Source organism: Alosa alosa, chromosome 2 (assembly GCF_017589495.1).
Source record: "Alosa alosa isolate M-15738 ecotype Scorff River chromosome 2, AALO_Geno_1.1, whole genome shotgun sequence".
Classification (NCBI taxonomy): Eukaryota; Metazoa; Chordata; class Actinopteri; order Clupeiformes; family Clupeidae; genus Alosa; species Alosa alosa.
In genome coordinates this window covers 22,593,035-22,612,896 of record NC_063190.1, presented here as the reverse complement: position 1 = coordinate 22,612,896, position 19,862 = coordinate 22,593,035, and the positions used below count along the sequence as shown (strand labels likewise).

The window sequence follows — 19,862 nt, the reverse complement described above, 5'->3', positions numbered from 1 at the left end:
CCAAATATTTTTCTGTAACATCCCATTCAGCAGAGGCAGCTATATTAATTGTGCATCTGCCTGTATTGTAACAGTGGGTTCATTTTGATGTTCAATCCAATGCAATTCAAGAGTGAGCCTATGTTGAGTATCCAACATTGATTTGACGTTGTCGTCTCATTCCAGTGTATTATATTACCTTGTAGGCAGGGATGTAGTGGAGGCTAAACGCAAGTAAACGCAGTTTATCCACCTCTGAATTTTCAGAAATAGAGTTTATTCACCTCTTATTAGAGTGTATCCACCTCTCAAAAGAGTTTATGCACCAATTGCAACTTTGACATTCGAAAATCACACTTATTATCCACATTCACAATAAGTACACTCATAAACACTCTAGGAACCATTTAACACCACTGGTATTGTTATAAAATTGGACAATGACCTCCACCATCACCAAACAGGTTCTGAATGCCTTTTTAAAAAATCCGATACCGCATGGCACAATCCACCTCACCGTGATCACAGAATTCAGTTTACCCACCTCTTATTTTACCACTAGACCACTGCTTGTAGGCTTATGAACCCTTTTACTAGATAGTTCCTACAACAGTGAAGGACCACACTTTGTAAATGAAAGTGCTGTTTTCATAAAAGGATAATGAACGTAGGCTATTTCTGTCTTTGCTGTAGGCTAATACGTGCCAAACTTCCAGATTTGCTGGCTAATATGTATAGGATAATATAAGTGTAACTCTACCTGAAGTGGGCGTTCACGGGCTGGATGCTAAGTAATCCAGTAAACTACATTACCCATAGTGCTACACTAGTTGTCTTCATTTCCGTGATTTGGTTGCTGGTGTGCTTGGATAGAGACAGGCGTCTTCTGTGAGTAAAACAGAACACTGTTTTGGAGGCAAATGACTAGATTGGCAGTTAGGCCTATGTAAATGCATGCCCACCACCTTTCTATAACGTGCATGTAAGCTTTTTGGACCAATTCAAAACGACTTGGCGTCATGGAGGTAGGAGGTAGCCTAATTGCATATCTCTCGGACACTTTAGCCTACAGTATGTGATTAGGCAGACAGAATGGAAAATGCGCTTTATTTAGTCATTCAGCATCTGTTTCTGTGCTCTTTTTTATAAAACTAAAAAAACTATCCCGGTTTCAGAATATCATAAGAAGCACGCGCACATTGCGCCGCATAGGTTATTTGCCTTTATTTGCAAAGATCACATGACAGACCGGAGAAAACATTGGTACCTTTGTCCACCTCAGAGTGGTGATGCGTTCTTTTGCCTAGATGCAGAGGTAGAATTCGTTCTGCTGATTCATACGCTAAGTGCTGCTTATCTTGCTGTTTTGACGTGTCTTAGGCTATGTGAAATATGCCACAGTAGTCATCCGACTTATTTCGTCTCTTCCTAGGATAAAATTACTCTTAATAAAATACTAGAGCTCTACATATCTTCAGTCACATGGTAGCTTTTTCTGCGAAGTTGTGGAACACATTGACGGACCAATGGGCAACAGCGCATCAGTGCAAACATGGAGGGTAGATCCTCCGGCGAAGACAACAGTTTTTAAACGGGATGAACCAACGGGAATAACATACAGAATCCCAGCTCTTATATACATCAGAGAGAAACAGATGTTTCTGGCCTTTGCTGAGAAACGCACTTCCTCTTCTGATCATGATGCAGAGCGTCTTGTTATGAAAAGAGGTACATTGGAGGGCACAATTATTGAGGTAAGGTTATGTCTTTATTTGCTTTATAGTGTCCCAGGCAGGCTTGTGCAAAATTCCAGAATTGAATTGAAACTGGCTCTTAAATTCCAATTCAATTCTTAAAGTTCACTTGTATTTCAATTGAGGTAGCAAACAGGAAGCAGAATTGCAATTCGAATTGTGCACAACCCTGGTCCCATGTTCTTCTCTGCATGGCTCATCAATAATAATTAATTCTTCTTTATCTCTCTCAGTGGTCACGGTCGATTCAGGAGCTACAGTCAGCATGTCTGCCAGAGTACCGCACCATGAACCCTTGTCCTGTCTTTGAAAAGAACACTCAGACTCTGTTTCTGTTTTTCATCTGTGTCTTGAGGAAAACCACAGAGCAATTTCAGATATGTACAGGCAAGAACAGAGCTCGCCTCTGTTATGTCACTAGCTCTGATTATGGCCAGAGTTGGAGTGAGGTGAAAGACTTGACAGAGAGCGTGATAGGAAACAGGATTCGGAAATGGGCAACATTCGCAGTAGGACCAGGGCATGGCATTCAAATGAAGAGCGGAAGGCTTATCATTCCAGCTTACGTGTGTTACATTCACCACAGATGTTTCTGTTTTCCCCTGCCATGCTCAGTCAAGCCTCATGCATTAGCCTTCTACAGTGATGACTATGGGAAGACGTGGCAGGTTGGAACAATGATGCAGATGAAGTCATGTGAGTGTGAAATGGCTGAAGTTACAGACCATGAAGGTAAAAGTTATTTGTATTGCAATGCTCGTAATACTCGTAACAGCCATGGCCACAGAATAGAGGCTATAAGCGGAGATAAGGGAGCAGACTTTGCTCAGGCCCACCTAGCACAGGAGCTAGTGGAGCAGCCCCATGGGTGCCAAGGTAGTGTAGTTGCCTTTAAAGTGCCAAAACATGTGTCGGAGGTGAGCGAAGACACAACGTGGCTGCTGTACACTCACCCGACTGATAAGAAGAGAAGACTGGATCTTGGTATGTACTTGAACCGCTCTCCGCTGCATGCGTCTCAGTGGGAGGCCCTCTGGAAACTTCATCATGGCCCGAGTGGCTACTCAGATTTGGCTTACTGTGAAGACCAAGACGTGTTTGTCTGTCTCATGGAATGTGGTGAGAAGAGTGAGCTTGAGGAGATTGCTTCTGTGCAGTTTGATCTCCGAAATGTCATGGATGCATGAAAAAAGAAATCATGTTTTCGACTGATATTCAGTCTTCCCTTTAAGAATGACTGAGGTTGAAAAAAAGTCACCCTTGAAGATGTTGTTAATGTTATATTCACACAGATTACAGATGCATTATTATGAAATAATGTTAAACATTCACATTTTTTAGATTGTTTTTTTTTTTTTTTTTTAATGGACGTCAAATCCATGTAAGGTGTACTGTTAACTTACTGCTTTTATCTTTCACACACATTCAGTGAAGATGAAATGTAAATATCAGTACACACTTGAAAAAACACACCCCTTTTGCATTCCTTCACATTGCCTGGTAGCCCACAATTCAAAGGGGTGGTTTTCTGCTCATTCACACGTGATGGAATTTGATTAGTGATACTATTTTTCAATACATCAGTGGTTCTCAAAGTGTGGGGCGGGACGCTATCTTTATTAATGCCTTTCTTTTTTGACAAGGAAGATCATAGTTTCAAAACAAAATAGCCAAACTAGCCAAAATAGCCAAACACAAACATAGGAGTCACAAACATATCATTTATTTTGCTTGTAGTTCTGACAAATCTTATGTTGATATAATTATTGTCCAAATATTGAATAACACTGCTTTTGAATGTCACTACTGTCTTGATGAACTGAGAATAAAGAATAATAAATGTGAACATGTGACCATTCAAGTCTTGTAACAGACATAGTCCACCTTAAAGTAATTGTTTAAGACACCAATAAAAGAATGTAATTGTATTTATCTAATTCTACATACTTATTGTCAACTCCTAACCAGTCTATAAACATGCTATAACTGCCTCATTAACTTCCGTGGTTTTAAAATTTGCTAGTGTAACAGAGGCGAACTGAGCTAGCATGCTAGTTGCCTGTGTAAATCCTCACACCCCTAACCTTAAGAATGCTTCTAACCGCTGAGTTGGAAGCCTAGGCTTCTAGCTCAGTGGTTAGAGCATTCGACAACCATATTTCAAGCCCTGTATACTATAGCCCTGTATAATAGCCTATATTGGTTCATTTTAGGAATGTAAGCATTGCTGAGTGTAGCACTAATAGCTGCCTGGCTGCTCTTGCTGTTGGCAAGGATGGGCAAAAATACATCAAAATGTATTTTAAAGGGAAACTATGCAGTATTGGCAATTTCCTTACTGTTTTCTCGGTTTTTGCTTCTTTTTCGCTGGCTCTGTCATAAATGTCTGAGAAACTCCATCGCTACCTTTTTCTAGCCGGTGCCTGGCGTTTACATGTATTTGAATGCAGTAAAGCAATTCGTTACACTCGTTATACTTGCTGACACTGAGGCCATCGTAGCCTGGAAACCAAACTCTCTGACTTCGCAGGAGTACTGTAGGGAAAAGAAATCGAGCGGAAGTATGTTGACAGGCGCTAGGGGGAAGCGAGACGGCCACCATTCAACCCGAAAAAAGTCATATAACCATTCCAATGACTCTTAAGCTGTTAAACGAAGGTAAATTAAGCTAAAAAAAACTTGCATATTAAGCTAAAAATACTGCATAGTTTATCTTTAAAATTAAATGTCAAATACCCTAATTTTAAGTCTATCAAAATAAACTACAAAATGCATAGCCACACCGTATCAAAATAAATATTTGCAAACCTTCCATATCTTAAAATGTAATATATTCCTTCATCAGTACACTGACTCTGTTGATTAAGAGGACAAAGAGCAACAGCCTACAAGACATGCCATTACCTGCAAACAGTCAACAGATCAATATACTGACTTGCCTGTTACTCTCATAGCTCATGCCTGTAAATCTCATAGCCTAAATGCTGTATCCCAGATGCACTCAAAAAGTCACAACTGAACTTGTCAAGCAGTACAAAGTGTCTCTTACATTGTCAATGCTTTTTTTTGTTTAATATTATGATGCACAACAAGTCTGGGCAAGTGTTACGAGGCTGTCCTGGCCCAAGCTCTTCGTTGTCTAGGGTGTTGTAACTACGACTAAAGCCTTCCGCAACCGCAACCCAAACTAAGCAAAACAAACACAGAAAGACCTAACTGCTCCCTACACGCTAACCGTGGTGCAGAGCTTGGGAGTAGGTCCTATCCGTGTGTGAATGCATAGTGTTTGTCAGCTTGGCAGGACCCTCAAAGAGCGGTCAACATTCCTGTGGCGTGCTGGCATTCCCTGTCCGGTACTCCTCTGTGTAGCTGGACCAGCCCAAGCTGTTTTGGTTCAAGTTTTTATTTCTCTTTAAAGTGGTGTAAAATCCAAAAGCAATCCAACGCAAAAGGTTGTCCTAATGCCACAGTTCATGTGGCTACAAACGGAAGGGGAGAACTTTGGCCATGCTCCTCCAGCAGGCTTCAAAACCCAATTATGTCTGTGTCTCCTGATTGAGAGGACAGGTTTTACCAATTAGCCACAGGTAGTGACATCACTGAAGCCCCGCCTGTAAGTCAGTGCTATCCCTACCATGTGACCCTAACCTATCCTAACAGCAAGTTATTATTATTATTATTATTATTACTATTATTATTATTGGGGGCTTTTATGTCTTTAATACGACAGGACAGTGGAGAATGACAGGGATAGAGAGTCGGGGTGGGATCCGGAAAGGACCACAGGGCGGGAATCAAACCCGGATTGCCGGTGTACGGTGCAGGTGCCCCAGCCAGTTGCGCCACAGCCAGGGCCAACAGCAAGTTATTATACAGTATATTATATGGTCTTATTACACAGCTCTTCATAATGCTGAAGAATGCTCCATTCACTTGAATGGGCCTTCCCAACGTTCGGTGGTCTGCTAATTCTCAATAACAGACCGTTGCTAAGTATAACAGACCGCTGTCAAGGAAAATGGGTTTTGTGATTCTAATTCACGTCTTTCATATCACTACGCAAGGACTGGAACTTCATTCAAAAGTGAAAGCAGACGGTTAATCAGCTGTGTTCTAAAGAATGTTGATTCAAGTTCAGTGTGTGCTGTTGCAAACTATTTGTTTCTCAGCAAAAGCCACGATGAAACGGTAACTTATAGGCTATAGCCTAGGCTATGTAGGCTCGAGTCATATCGTTGGGAGTTTATTGTTTTGTTTTGGCAAGTAGCCGTGTAATAACAGGGATAATGTATAGAACGCCGGTCATTAACCGGAAAAAGGTCCCTTCAGGGTGGAACAAGACCCCTCCACTGCACGTCGGGGTCCAGTTCGCCCTGTCGGGACCCATTTCCCGATAATGACCGGCGTTCTATACATTATCCCTTACATCATTTTTCATTGTGTTGCTTGAAGTGATACATAGGGCAACTTGTTGCAGGGCAACCACATCACCGTAGCCTAGAAATCTAGACGCACCCTAGTGCCAGGGTAGTCTAGCAACTCTCCGTTGGTTTGCGAGCTGGAAAAATGAAACTTCTATCAGGCCAATCACATTGTGTATAGTCTGCTACTTGAAAACAAAGAAGATGGATACTGCTACTGGCAAACAGTGGCCTTTGAGTTACAGTAAGCTTTTTAAAGTTGCGACCCATATATTTTTTTAGTGTTCAAGCCAAGGCACACAAAGTACCTGTAGACCTACTTGTTTGGAACATGCGGATGTATGGCATTGGCATTACATTTGTGAAGTCTTCAACCCCTGATGTCACCTTTTAAAGTAGGCTACTCAACAGGTTTGACGGGGGTGCCTTGGCCATGGCATTTTAGTTTTGATGGTTTCATCTTCTCATGTGTCAGGAATTCACTGCACACACACAACACACTGGGGTTTCTGTTCTATTTTGTCCTCAATTTAAATGAAACCATATCCTAGCCTACTTCAAATAGCCTATTCAGGGTCACAGCCTACTTGCATTTACCACAAAAATTATGTCTAACATGACCTGTCACATAAACATTGTCTATGTCCATGGTGATGACTGACATTGGCTACGAATAAAGTCTGTTAAAATAAAGGTCCAATGTTAGATTTGATAAGGTAGCATTTTAAATTGATTTGTTTAAGCAAATAAAAAAGAGCCTGCTACAGGAGAGTAATTTCTCAATCTGTACATTAATTAGCTTTTAGAATTCCATGGTAGGGCATTCTGCAACATTCACATCCAGTAAATAAGCGATGGCTCAAGAGAGGATTATCGTGCAACTCAAGTCAGTGTTCTGTAATCAAAAGAGAGGGTTGCACAGAGATTCACTTCGTTGACACGTGTATTTCTAAATCACACAGTGATGTAACCCCTTACGAAAAATAACTAGAAATTGTTTAGTATTTTGTATTATATTATCATATTATATAGGCCTACTATACTATAGAAGTCTTATAAGCCTACTATGACTTTAGCCTAGTTCTTTTTCGTAAGGGACTGTTGCTCCCGGTATTGTTGAAGGCCTATGTTGTAGTGCGCAGACAGATGCTTTATGACCGAGGTCCAAGTTTGGCTAGAGGAGGGGGTATAGCCTTTTTATTCAAAGGCTTTTTATTATAGGTTTGGTTGGTTTCTTGTCAAAATTGTTGATAAAATCGATTAAAACCAGTTTCCATTCCAGTAACCTGTTCCCGAGTAATTCCAGAGTTTTGAAATTGCAGCACATTTCTACATGGTATCCAACTTTGGGGTGAAATTCTAATGAACTTGGTTTCCATATCAAAGAATTAAAAGTTGATCATGGCATGCACGGATTTTGAATGGATATTTCTAGCATCATGCTTCAGGTGACATGAATGCAACAATCATGACACACAAAGTATTTTTCCTTGACAAAAAGGCCTACATAAGATATAATAAAAAGTAAATGGCTGCCCAAAAATGTTTTTAAGTCTAAGTCAAGAAATAAACAAAGCAGAAATTGGGTGATACAGTTAAAATCTTAAGTTGATTAAATAATATTGTACATTTATAGGTTCAAACATGCAAATGTTGCAAAATATAAAAGTTATGAATATATTCTTAGTTCTTTAAAGGAGAACATGAGATGTTACCAGATCACGTGATGAACTGAACCAATATATTTATAACAGTTAAGGAATGTTATCTTTTAGGTGAGTTCACTCAATATTAACCAATGGCAACAAATATAGCCTACTGTGCCTCACTGGCGATAACAGACAACCATACTAAACTACCATCAGAGTCATGAACACAAGCTGAAAACCTTGCAGAAGTTGAATACTGACATGTTTAGAGTTTAGCTTAGTGTCTAGGCTGTCTTAGGCACGTCTGACGTAGAACTGCAGCAACGTGCTATGCAGGTGCTGGCATGAGGCCGACAACACAGATTGGTCAGTGTGAGTTGACAGGCTTCCGTATTCCACATTTGAGCACACGTGACATTCGAGACTGAGTCAAGACGTGACACACACATACTGGGCGCCAGTCACGTGAAGTTGAAAGCACAGATCAGGCTACCAATGCAGGCTATAAATGTGGGCAAAGCTATTGCACAAAACCCAGCTTGCACTTAGACAGAAATGTTCAATAGAGATACTCTTCCAAGATGCTGCAACACAGCCTTAAGTTATGGGGCCTTTTTATCAAATCATTTGGAGTACCTATGATTGTGCATGTTCGCTAGCCTGACGAGCCAGACCCACATTAAAATGTAGGGTCTGGGCACTCACCGTTCGCAGTAATCAGTCAGAGGGGCGGGATAATCGGTTGTCTTTAAAATCCCCTCTGCACGCAATAGGACAGCGCTGAGTCCCATGCGTTTTCCTGCCAGCGGAGCTAGTTGGCTAGTTCAAACTTTTGCCATCTTAAAACAAGCTTAACTCGTGTCACACTGTTGGCCAACAGCAACATCCATCTTCTTTGTTTTCAAGTAGCAGGGAATTCAAGCCAAACTGTTGCAACTCTGCCATCAATCATTATGTTAAGCCAGCCTAACGACTCTATACACTATTTGATTGGCCTGATAGAAGTTTAATTTTTCGAGCTCACAAGCCAGAGTTGCTAGACTAGCCCTGGAAGCAAATGTAATTTGCTGCCGCTAGGGTGCGTCTAGATTTCTAGGCTACATGTTCGCCAATTGTTGAGGTAAGTAGTGAGGTGTGGGGGTCAGTGTTGGGCAAGTTACTTCAAAAGTGTAATGCATTATTTATTACTTGTTACAGTCATCTCAAAGTATTTTGTTACATTATAATATTACTGTCTTTGAATTGTAAGGCATTACACTACGTTTACATTACTTCACCACAGGAAATATGGATTTGGTGTTCTCAATAGATCTTCATGTGTTCAATGCAGCTCATTACACGGCAGGAGGTGATGTGGTATGGCATAATGACTGAGATAGGCTTAAGGCTAACAAAAGAACAATATAATGGTTGCTGTAATGGCTCATGGGACAATGTAGGTAGGCCCCAAAGGCCAAAGGTCACTCACAACTTAATATAGTAAAATATAGCCATAGTGAAATTGTATGTTGACTTTAGATTGGTTCTCATCATTGCTGGTTGCCTTTCCTTCCACTTACAGTGGTGTAGAATTAATGCAAATAGTTTGAGAATAATGGCTACGATCTTTGTCTGTAAAAGCAACATTTTAGTTATTCTCACTGCTTGAAATGAGAAGTATAGCCTAACCATGTTAGATCTGTGCATGAATGGCAGAGATAACTCAAATTCCCTTTCTACAGTCATCTAAACAAGGCAGTCAAATTCCAGGACCAGCATAGATGACTTTTTTAATTCTTGGATAATCTTCTCTGGTGCCAATTGAGCATTTCTCAATTTTGGATTAAAAAGCAAAGTAACTTCAGTTACTGAGAATTGTACCGAGTAAAATATTACTGAAATTGTATTGGTAATGCCTTACATTACTGCATTACAGCAAAAAGCAATGCATTACTGTAATTACATTACTTTTTTAATGCATTACTCCCAACACTGGTGGTGGTGTGCAAAGGTTTGTGCTTGCCAGAGCATTATGGACTGCAGGCAAAGGCAAAAATAGTCAAATGGGCTGTGTGAGCTGCATGTGTGGTCAACTGAGGCACAACTGGGGCAGACAGAGCTACCACACTGGGGCTAAGTGGGACCGTCATGAGTAACAGTTGCCATTGTAAAAGTGGGTGTGAAAATGCACACGCTTACACACTCTGGGGCAAGAGAGGTGTGGAGCTTCACTCTGACAAGGGAGACCAGTATCCTGATTGATGTCCGCCCTGTGCTTGTCTGACGTTGGTATTCAGGAGCAGGACGCAGCAGCACCCATGGAGAGCGTGAGCATATAGGGAGGGAAAGTAATCTCATCGCCATCTAGTGGTTGCGTTCCTAGAGTTTAGCGGAGTGGATGTTTTTTTTTTAGAAAAGATCAAAATCTCGGTGCACATTGGGATCTTAATTTAATGCCTTCCATATGTTAGGCACTGGGGTCACCTCTATTGCTTCAAGTGGTCATACCTTATTTTTAGGATCAGTTGAATTGTTTTGAGTTTTGTCGTAACACGTGATAAGGAACTACAGCTGCATGTGACGTCACATGTTTGGGCGCTTAATCTCTAACTGATCAATACGCAATTTGCTTAACTGGCTTAACATATTTTTGTAATAACGGAATGTGATGTAAACCGCGTGGTGATAACCTTTATGTCAGGACAACTGGTGTTGTGCTTCTACTCACATGAAGAGCTAGCTGTAAGTGTTAAGTGGCAATGCTAACCAGGCTAAGGGCTAGTCCACACGTACTAAACCGATCTTTTTTTCCTCCGTCTTCCCTGAAACCGCATCAAGAATATTTGCATCCAAACGGATCCATCTCAACACGACTCAACACGTTACTTCATACCCCAGGCCTATAGGTGGCACTGTTTCTTTACAGAAATTGACCAAAGTTTGTGCTTTACAAACAGACAGAATAGGCTATGACAAAATGGCTAGTGCAAGGAAAACCAGAATTGTTTGTGTGGACTGATGGTGAACTGTCAACTGTAGTCAACTGTAAAACTAATAAACTTTATTTTCACGGTTTGTGAAGGATGCAGTCCGTCCTTTATTTGGCTAACGAGGTAGGCCTACTAATCACCTTTACTTTATTTGGTTGTAGGATAGTCCGTGATTCACATTAGTTTTGGCTATCACGCTAATTAGGCTACTAAACGCAAGGCTTACCCAAGTTCTAGGCTATTCTGTCGCCACATTTATAATATTGCTATAAAACCTTCGTTAGTAACAGTCAATCGTTTGCCTGCATCAAATCCAAATCGGCGATTTTGCATTCAGTGTGCTACCATTGGCTTAACGTGAGTTCTAAAGCGCCTTTGTATGCTTATATCTGATTTCACTCGACTGTGAATGCATGTATATATGTTGTAAGACATGTAAAATAAATTAATGACACTGGCATTCGCAACAAATTAATGTAGCCTAAACTTCAGTGGTGGAATGTAAGGAAGTACAAATGCCGTTACTGTACTTAAGTAAATTTCCAAATATTTGTACTTTACTTAAGTAAAATGTATAGTGCATACTTTTGACTTTTACCGTTACATTTTACAGCAATTATCTGTACTTTTACTCCGCTACATTTCTACAACACCATCGTTCCTTTTACGATACATTTTATGATCAGTTTTTTTTTCTCTCTGACAAACACGTTTGTTTTACCGGGGGGTTGCTACCAAAGATTCTGGGCTGCACGTGCATTCTTAGAAACATAAGCTTCTAGTCTAGACCAGGCAAAGCGTGAGCTTGTAGCCATCTGCATTCGGTAGGCTATATTCACCAGACCCATGGCTACACTGTACATGCAACTGTGTTCTGTGCCTTTCTCTGTCTGTTATCTGCAGCGTTAGGGCCTCCTCTCCGATGAGATCGCTATCCGCGGATCAGCGAAGTTACAGGCTATGCCCATGCTTCTGTCACACGTCTGATCATTTGCGGCACAAATGAATGGTAGACTATTAATGAACGGTGGCGGAAAAAACGTAACATTTTCCAGATTAGGAAATATTCCTTAATTGTGTGTGATTAAATAAAGATGCATAGCCTACAATTGGGGGTAGTAACGTGAGCGCTCATTCAATGTCTATGCGTCTGCGCCAAGTGAAACTGAACTTAATCATAAAGACACCTTTCTCAGCAACTTTTCTGTTCAATCAGCATAATTGGCATTACGATCCACCCGATGTTTCCCTTGTCTACCCCGTTAAACTTCAGGCTCTCGTGTTTTGCTGAATGATATTACTCAGCAGATCACCCTAGTAGATAACCAGAATTACAGTCTCTAGAATTGTAGGTCAGAATGTAAACTGGGCCACAGATGGTAAGCACAATTGCATTAACTTAAAACGATCTAGTCGAGTATAACCTAAAACTAGCTTAATTAAAATGCCACAGCCCATACTGATTTTTCCTTTTAGAATATAGATATTAAGAGAATAAATCATTATGCAAATACTTTTACTTTTAATACTTGAAGTACATTTAAAAGCAGGTACTTTTTACTTTTACTTAAGTAGGGTTTTCATTGTGGTACTTTTACTTTTACTAAAGTAAATATTTCTCTGTGTATTTGTACTTTTACTTAAGTACTGAGGTTCAGTACTTCCTCCACCACTGCTAAACTTACACCGCACTTTCCTAATAACTTTAAGTTCTGTCGCGTCACTGACAGTAGCTAGAATGCATTAAAAAACACCGGGAAAAAACAGTGTTCAGTCCATCAAGTCATAAGCTATCGGCGCTGCGCAGCACCAGTTGTGATATTTATCTTACGGAGTATAATCGTAGGTAATGTCATGTATGAAAACTAGTATTGTTAGGCAATACTATAAGTGCAAGTCCAGGGCAGCTGAGGTGTGGCGATGACAGCATCGATCACATAAGCAGTATGTGCGGTTTAAGCTGTCTAAACGAATTCAAACGGACTCACGGTTTCAGATCTCTCCACTCTGGGACCAGGTTTCAGAAAAGTGCGGTTTCGAGCAGTGCGTTTACAGGATTCGTTTGGACGCTCGGCCAAGACGAAGCAAAACCTCTGCGTTTAACCTAAAAAGCGTCTCCGTGTGGACGGGCCCTAATAAACAAACCATGCTACCGTGAGTAACGTTGAAGGGTAAAGTCACGTGACTTCTTTTGTAGTTCGTTTATGAAACAAAAGGAGCAATTTCGATTTTCTTAAATAAGGCAAAAAAGGGTCTGACATTTTCACAGTTAGAATATTATTACTGTATAGACACTGGAAAATATTTTTGGTGGATAACATCGCTGATTTGGCTTCACAATATTTTTTTTAAAATAGGTCTATGGGACTTAACATTGGAGCTGCTCTTCGATAGGAACGCAACCACTTGGGGCGCTGGTTTTCACTTTCCCTCCCTATTGTTACGTATCCAGCCTCTAAGGGCTGACACTGGGGGCGGAGACAGGGGCTGAGGCTGGGGGGCCACGGCCTGCTTAGAGGCTGACCTATTCCTGGATAGCGTACTCAAGGACAGCAATGCAGAGGGCTGCTCAACTGGGTCCACCTTGCATGGAATGAGTGACTCTGATGTTGTTGCATCCATCATCCAAGATAAGCCTACAATATCAGTCCCCACAGATTGACCAAAAGCTTAATAAAAGTTGTTATAATTAACTTATAAAGGACTATATTAGTTGTTCTGGGCCTTTGTTGTTATAATTAACTTATAAAAGCTTAATTGCTGGCCTTTATTGAAACACTTCACATTCTGATCAGGATGCAGAACTTCTTGTTATGAAAAGAGGTACATTGGAGGGCACAATTATTGAGGTAACGTAATGTCTTTATTTGCTTTATAGTGCCCCAAGTTCTTCCCTGCAGCTATGCATATTCATAGGGATGCTCTATGGCCGCTGATATTCACTAATAGGCTAATAGTTTGATTGATCGGAGCACTCTGAAGGCCGATCAGAAGAGCTGCAAATGACGCAAAACGGCCGATTCAGGAGCTCAGCATGTCTGCCACAGTACCGCACCATGAACCCTTGTCCTGTCTTTGAAAAGAACACTCAGACTCTGTTTCTGTTTTTCATCTGTGTCTTGAGGAAAACCACAGAGCAATTTCAGATATGTACAGGCAAGAACAGAGCTCGCCTCTGTTATGTCACTAGCTCTGATTATGGCCAGAGTTGGAGTGAGGTGAAAGACTTGACAGAGAGTGTGATAGGTAGGAGCATTCAGAAATGGGCGACATTCGCAGTAGGACCAGGGCATGGCATTCAAATGAAGAGCGGAAGGCTTATCATTCCAGCTTACGTGTGTTACATTCACCACAGATGTTTCTGTTTTCCCCTGCCATGCTCAGTCAAGCCTCATGCATTAGCCTTCTACAGTGATGACTATGGGAAGACGTGGCAGGTAGAAACAAAGATGGCGGTGAAGTTTAAGTATATATACTCTTTTGATCCCGTGAGGGAAATTTGGTTTCTGCATTTAACCCAATCGGTGAATTAGTGAAACACAAACAGCACACAGTGTACACACAGTGGGGTGAAGCACACACAAATCCCGGCGCAGTGAGCTGCCTGCTACAATGGCGGCGCTCAGGGAGCAGTAAGGGGTTAGGTGCCTTGCTCAAGGGCACTTCAGCCACAGCCCACTGGTCGGGGCTCGATCCAGCAACCCTCCGGTTACAAGTCCAGAGTGCTAACCAGTGGGCCACGGCTGCCCCTAAACACATCACACGGGAATCGAACCCCGGTCACCCGCATGCCAGCCCTTGCCTGTGACCACTGCACTATCTGCTTCGACAATGAAGTCATGTGAGTGTCAAATGGCTGAAGTTACAGACCATGCAGGTCAAAGTTATTTGTATTGCAATGCTCGTAATACTCGTAACAGCCATGGCCACAGAATAGAGGCTATAAGCGGAGATAAGGGAGCAGACTTTGTTCAGGCCCACCTAGCACAGGAGCTAGTGGAGCAGCCCCATGGGTGCCAAGGTAGTGTAGTTGCCTCCATTGAATGCATCTCGGTGGGAGGCCCTGTGGAAACTTCATCATGGCCCAAGTGGCTACTCAGATTTGGCTTACTGTGAAGACCAAGACATGTTTGTCTGTCTCATGGAAGATGGTGAGAAGAGTGAGCTTGAGGAGATTGCTTCTGTGCAGTTTGATCTCAGAAATATCATGTTTTCCACTGATATTCAGTCTTCCCTTTAAGAATGACTGAGGTTGAAAACCAATCACCCTTGAAAATGTTGTTGATGTTATAACACTTAGTTTAATTAACACAGATTAAAGATGATTAAGTATTAAATAATGTTAAACGTTTACATTTTTTTAGATTGTTTTTTTTAATGGAGGTCAAATGTGTAGGCTACTGTTAACTTACTGCTTTTATCTTTCACACACATTCAGTGAAGAAGAAATGTAAATATTAGTAAACACTCGGAAACACACTTGCATTCCCTCGCATTGCACAGGGAAAGGGGTGTTTCTTTGGTCATTCACACGTGAAAGAATTTGATTATTAGATATATTATTTTTCAATATATTCATTATTTTTCTTGTAGTTCAGACAAAATCATTTTTTTATGTGGTGGTGCTTTTGAATGTCACTGCTGTCTTGATGAACTGTAAATAAAGAATAGTAAATGTGAATATGTGACCATTCATGTCTTGCAACAGAAGTAGGCTAGTCCACCGTAAACTCAAACTCAAACAGCAACAAAAAATAGGCCTAGCCTACTTGAACATTTATTTTCAGTGAAAATATGTAAACAGTCTGGCACAAAGGATTATGTTACAAATTCAACAAAATATGCATGATCCTTATTAAATAAATGCAAGATCCATATAGAATTCACAAAAGGAGGTCCCTTTACCTGAACTTCCTCCAGAGGGCGTTGGTAGTCTATTTCCCACGCTCTCCCTGCTTCCCCGGACCTGTGCCGTAGTTTTTAAACCTCTAGGCCTACTATACTATAATAGCCTATGTTTGTTTATTTGAGGAATGTAAGCATTGCTGATTCAAGATAGGCCTAACCCCCATCCCCCACCACACACACACACACACACAAGGCCTAGTAAGCTAGGCTATTGTTTTTGTTTTGTTTTTTTACTTATATTCCCATGTTGTAGGCCTATCTGATTGTTGATTGTTGCATTTCCCGTTATTTTATTACTGCTAGAATAATAGCCCACAAAACAGATAAATGGATAAAGAAGTAATAGGGCAGGAAGGCGCTAGTATTTAAAGTCATAAACTAGCCTACGTTTCCCAGAAACATATTTCCCATAATTCTTTGAAACAGGAAGCACGCTTGTTTTGGTTTGGCAGACCTACGTGCAAAGAGATAGGGTGCACACAGGACAGAAACATAGCCTATCTACCAGGAGCGGCAATGAAGCGGTAGGCAATAAATATATGTTATATAACAAGGTAGACTAGCTGTATGTAGTGACAGTTGAATTGTTAACGTTAGGATTTCAGTTTACATTTATGAACGGAGACGTGGTAGCGTTAAGCTAGCACATCTGAATGTCCGGTTGGAAGTTTAGACAGCTTGTCTTAGAAAATTTGATTTGAGAGTTATCACCACATGTTATGACCACAGTAATTATATTTGACGTTATTTGAAGGGTGACTCGGCGCGATTGCGATGATGCCCCTGTAGTGACAGTTGAATTGTTAACGTTAGGATTTCAGTTTACATTTATGAACGGAGACGTAGCGTTAAGCTAGCTTTACATCTGAATGTCCTGTTGGAAGTTTAGACAGCTTGTCTTAGAAAATTTGATTTGAGAGTTATCACCACATGTTATGACCACAGTAATTATATTTGACGTTATTTGAAGGGTGACTCGGCGCGATTGCGATGATGCCCCTGTACCCGAGGAGCAGGAGACGGAGGGACAGAGGCAGCTCCATAGCCTGCTCCTTCAACAACTCGACACTGGAGTCGACATCGATCGGTAGGTTGAGCACACCGCATTGTAAAAAAGATGTCAGGATTGTTACATGGTTTACGGTTGTTATGATGAATAATGTTTTGGCATCACTCAGCTGCTTTGCGAAGAAGCAGTGCTTTGCTCCCGCCGCTTTCTACAAACCCTTTGGGGAGCAGGCTGCAGGGGTGAAGAGCCTGTCACAGTTCCAAGACCTGCAAGACAGAGAGACGGAGATGGCCAGTTTGAGAGAGTTAGGGCTGAATGATGCTGAGATTCAGCTATGGAAGAACAGGGATAAACATGAGGCATCTCAGAAGGTATCACATGGTTTCAAATGGTGGTCTAAATCTAATTTAATATTAAAATTGTGTTAGGCTATGTACAGTAGGCCTATGTGTTGATTAAAAATGTATGTGTGTTTGTGTGCATATGCACAGTGTGTAAATGCTTTCCAACTTGTGCTTGTTTGATCCAGGCCCGAGGGGTGTGTGTGGATCCTGCAGCAAGGCGTGAGCGGCTACAAGTCATCCAAGAGAAGATTGACGCCCGCGACCACCTTCTGTCCCGTCCACAGCGTCTGTCTGCCAGTCGGCCACTCTCACGGAGAGAAATGGAGATTGAGCGGGCACTGTTCCAGGGCACCGATCGACAGGGATTCCTCACTGCCCTCTACCATCAAGGTTTCATGCCGTCGCCTGATCTTTGAAATGCCTCTTCTTTTTATGTACTCACCCATACTGTCCCCATATTTTTTATTTTACATTTTCATTCATAACAATGCAGTATTCTTTGGGAAGCAAGATCCACTGGCTCCTTGACTTTCCCCTGTGTGTAAAATCATGTATTAATACTACAACATAATAGAATTATGAGTTCTTAAAATTTGCACTGTTATGTGCTTTTAGCACCTTATTTTACCAAGTCCAGCAATAGGTTACATGATTGAGAAATGCTCACAAATGTTACACATCATTTACATTCTCAAAATAACGGGTGTTCTCTACTACCACACAGAGGAAGAGCCTAGTTCAGACCAGCCAGGGTCTTCAGGAGCAGACACCATGCACATACTTTATAAGGACTTCCTAAAGGAGGCAGAAAAAGAAGAACCTGCCCAACCAGCGAGTCACAAAAGTGCAAAGGAAAACCACTGGCAGGTTTCACAGAGCAGCCACTCTCAGTCTTGCCATAACAGCAGCCAACCACGTGCATCTGTTGACAAAAGAGCCCAGCCACCTTCTCACAGCAGCCAAGAGTTTAGTTATTTATTGAATGTGATGGATAGATGTGTAGACCAGCCATCATCGATTCTGGACAGTTCAGCCTGCCAGCCACAGACTCAGGTCAACCAAAAGATGATTCAGATCTCAGCTTCCAACAAAAAAATGGATGTGAGCCAGTCAATTGGTGCTTTGATTTCACCAACCAGTGCTGGATCACAGCTAAATGGGCCAGTGACAGTCACTGGCCACGTGGAGCTTGTCCCTGAGGAGGAAATCCTGAAAAACAAGGAGACGGTGGAGGGCATCAGAGGAATTCCTCGCTTTCAGAACTACCAGCCAGGAGAGCCATCTAATGTCAGTATAAACCATTCCAAATATTTGCACCTTGTCACTGAGCTTTTGAAATATGGTATTCATGTATCTGATATTCTGGTATCTTTTATTAAGGGTTGTTCACACCAAGAGTGATGTCTATAACGATAACAGAAAGCGACCCCAACAATGTTGTTCTTATGTCGTTAACATTATAGTTTATGTGTGGACATTGTCATTCATATTAGTGTGATGGCGATGCTTTTTTGCCATTATTGTTAAAGTTATCATTCTTGGTGTGAACGACCCTATTTAATTTAAACCACAGGAATAGTTGCTTGGACCCTTTGTGTTGTTGATCTTTACTGGTTCCTATAGGTGCTGTATGTGAAGAACCTTAGTCCACGGGCCACTGTGGCACAGCTTGTGTCGCTTTTCTCCCGGTTCCAGCACTCTGACCGGCCACCTATCCTCTACCGCCTCCTCACTGGAAGGCTCAAAGGACAGGCCTTCATCACACTTTCAGGTGGGGAGTGGGGGGTAATGCTCATGTCCAGTGCTCATGTGTTAAAATTTGGGTGGGAATCCAATGAATGAAGATGTCAGCTTGCAATTGTTAAGCTATGACAGCTTTATAAAAAGTGTGTGTGTGTAAAAATAAGGATATTTCTACATTTGACTGAGTTGACTTTCCGTTTCCATGTTGTTTTGTATCATTATATTAGATAAGGAGAGTGCACAAGCGGCTCTGGGACTCTTGCATGGCTACCGGCTTCTAAACAGGCCACTGGTGATTGAGTTTGGCAGAGAGAAAAAAGCCTGCAAGGAGGACATGAAAGAAGTTGTCCAACCAGATACTCCAACATGACTGGTAGAAGAGATATTGAACTGAAACAAGACAGCAAACATATTTTCTATGTTCCATGTACAAGAGGTGTATCATAATACAATATTTTTGAAATGTAATGGTGTAATTTGCCCATAAATTGACAGTCTGTGCACAGGTGTAAGTGCCCAAGATCATGCTGTTATTCTGTCTTGTATTAACAAGAAAGAAAGATGACAGCATCCAGCTCCCATTGTTACCACAAAAGAGATGGCACTGTCACAGCAGACTCATCTCTAGAGTCAGTAAGGATTTCAAAGGTGATGGCTTTAAGGTGCTCTAAACAATTTAGTTTAAATTGTTGATTGATTAGCAACAGATTGTTGGTGTTGATGTAGTGTCAAAAACATCTGTGTACTGTATGGCCCAAATATATATTACATGTATTACATTTTGCATGCTAATCAGCTCGGTCCAACCTCTCATAACACCACTTTGTGCAATACTGACCACTTTGTAGATGACGAGTCTGAAATAAGCAAATGACAAGGGCATTAGTACACAAAAAAAAACCCTCTTTGGAGATTCATTTTAATGACCGTTCAAGTGTTCGTGGGAAATGGAAGACCGTTTGTTAAAAACTCTAATTACATTTTTAGAGTGCTGGGCTGAATTTACAAATGCATCCCAAATAATCTGAGCAATTCTGTAGTTAGGACCAAAAAGTAGCTCAGGCGCAAGCCCATCCATTAGCATTA

At 41.3% G+C, this 19,862-nt stretch overlaps 3 protein-coding genes across 4 annotated transcripts; all 3 read left to right on the top strand.

Moving 5' to 3' along the window:
* The first annotated feature begins 790 nt into the window (after window positions 1-790).
* LOC125310161 (sialidase-3-like) lies at window positions 791-3,661 on the top strand. Of its 2 annotated transcripts, none has more exons than XM_048267339.1 (3): window positions 791-1,004; window positions 1,412-1,733; window positions 1,967-3,661. In XM_048267339.1, exons 2-3 carry the CDS (start codon window positions 1,506-1,508, stop codon window positions 2,918-2,920), a joined length of 1,182 nt encoding a protein of 393 aa, XP_048123296.1. In that variant the 5' UTR covers window positions 791-1,004; window positions 1,412-1,505; the 3' UTR covers window positions 2,921-3,661. The 2 variants fall into 2 exon arrangements, with proteins under 2 accessions (XP_048123296.1, XP_048123301.1); XM_048267344.1 differs by having other exon boundaries at window positions 822-867.
* A 9,976-nt stretch (window positions 3,662-13,637) lies between these two features.
* Window positions 13,638-15,012, top strand: LOC125284956 (sialidase-3-like). Its single transcript, XM_048229125.1, is given in 3 exon segments — window positions 13,638-14,227; window positions 14,610-14,806; window positions 14,808-15,012. Coding segments are annotated over 3 exon segments (855 nt in total). The 5' UTR covers window positions 13,638-13,774.
* Window positions 15,013-16,106: 1,094 nt separating this feature from the next.
* rbm41 (RNA binding motif protein 41) lies at window positions 16,107-19,553 on the top strand. Its single transcript, XM_048238144.1, has 7 exons — window positions 16,107-16,204; window positions 16,651-16,767; window positions 16,859-17,060; window positions 17,219-17,423; window positions 17,758-18,320; window positions 18,657-18,804; window positions 19,004-19,553. Exons 1-7 carry the CDS (start codon window positions 16,197-16,199, stop codon window positions 19,144-19,146), a joined length of 1,386 nt encoding a protein of 461 aa, XP_048094101.1. The 5' UTR covers window positions 16,107-16,196; the 3' UTR covers window positions 19,147-19,553.
* Window positions 19,554-19,862: the final 309 nt, after the last annotated feature.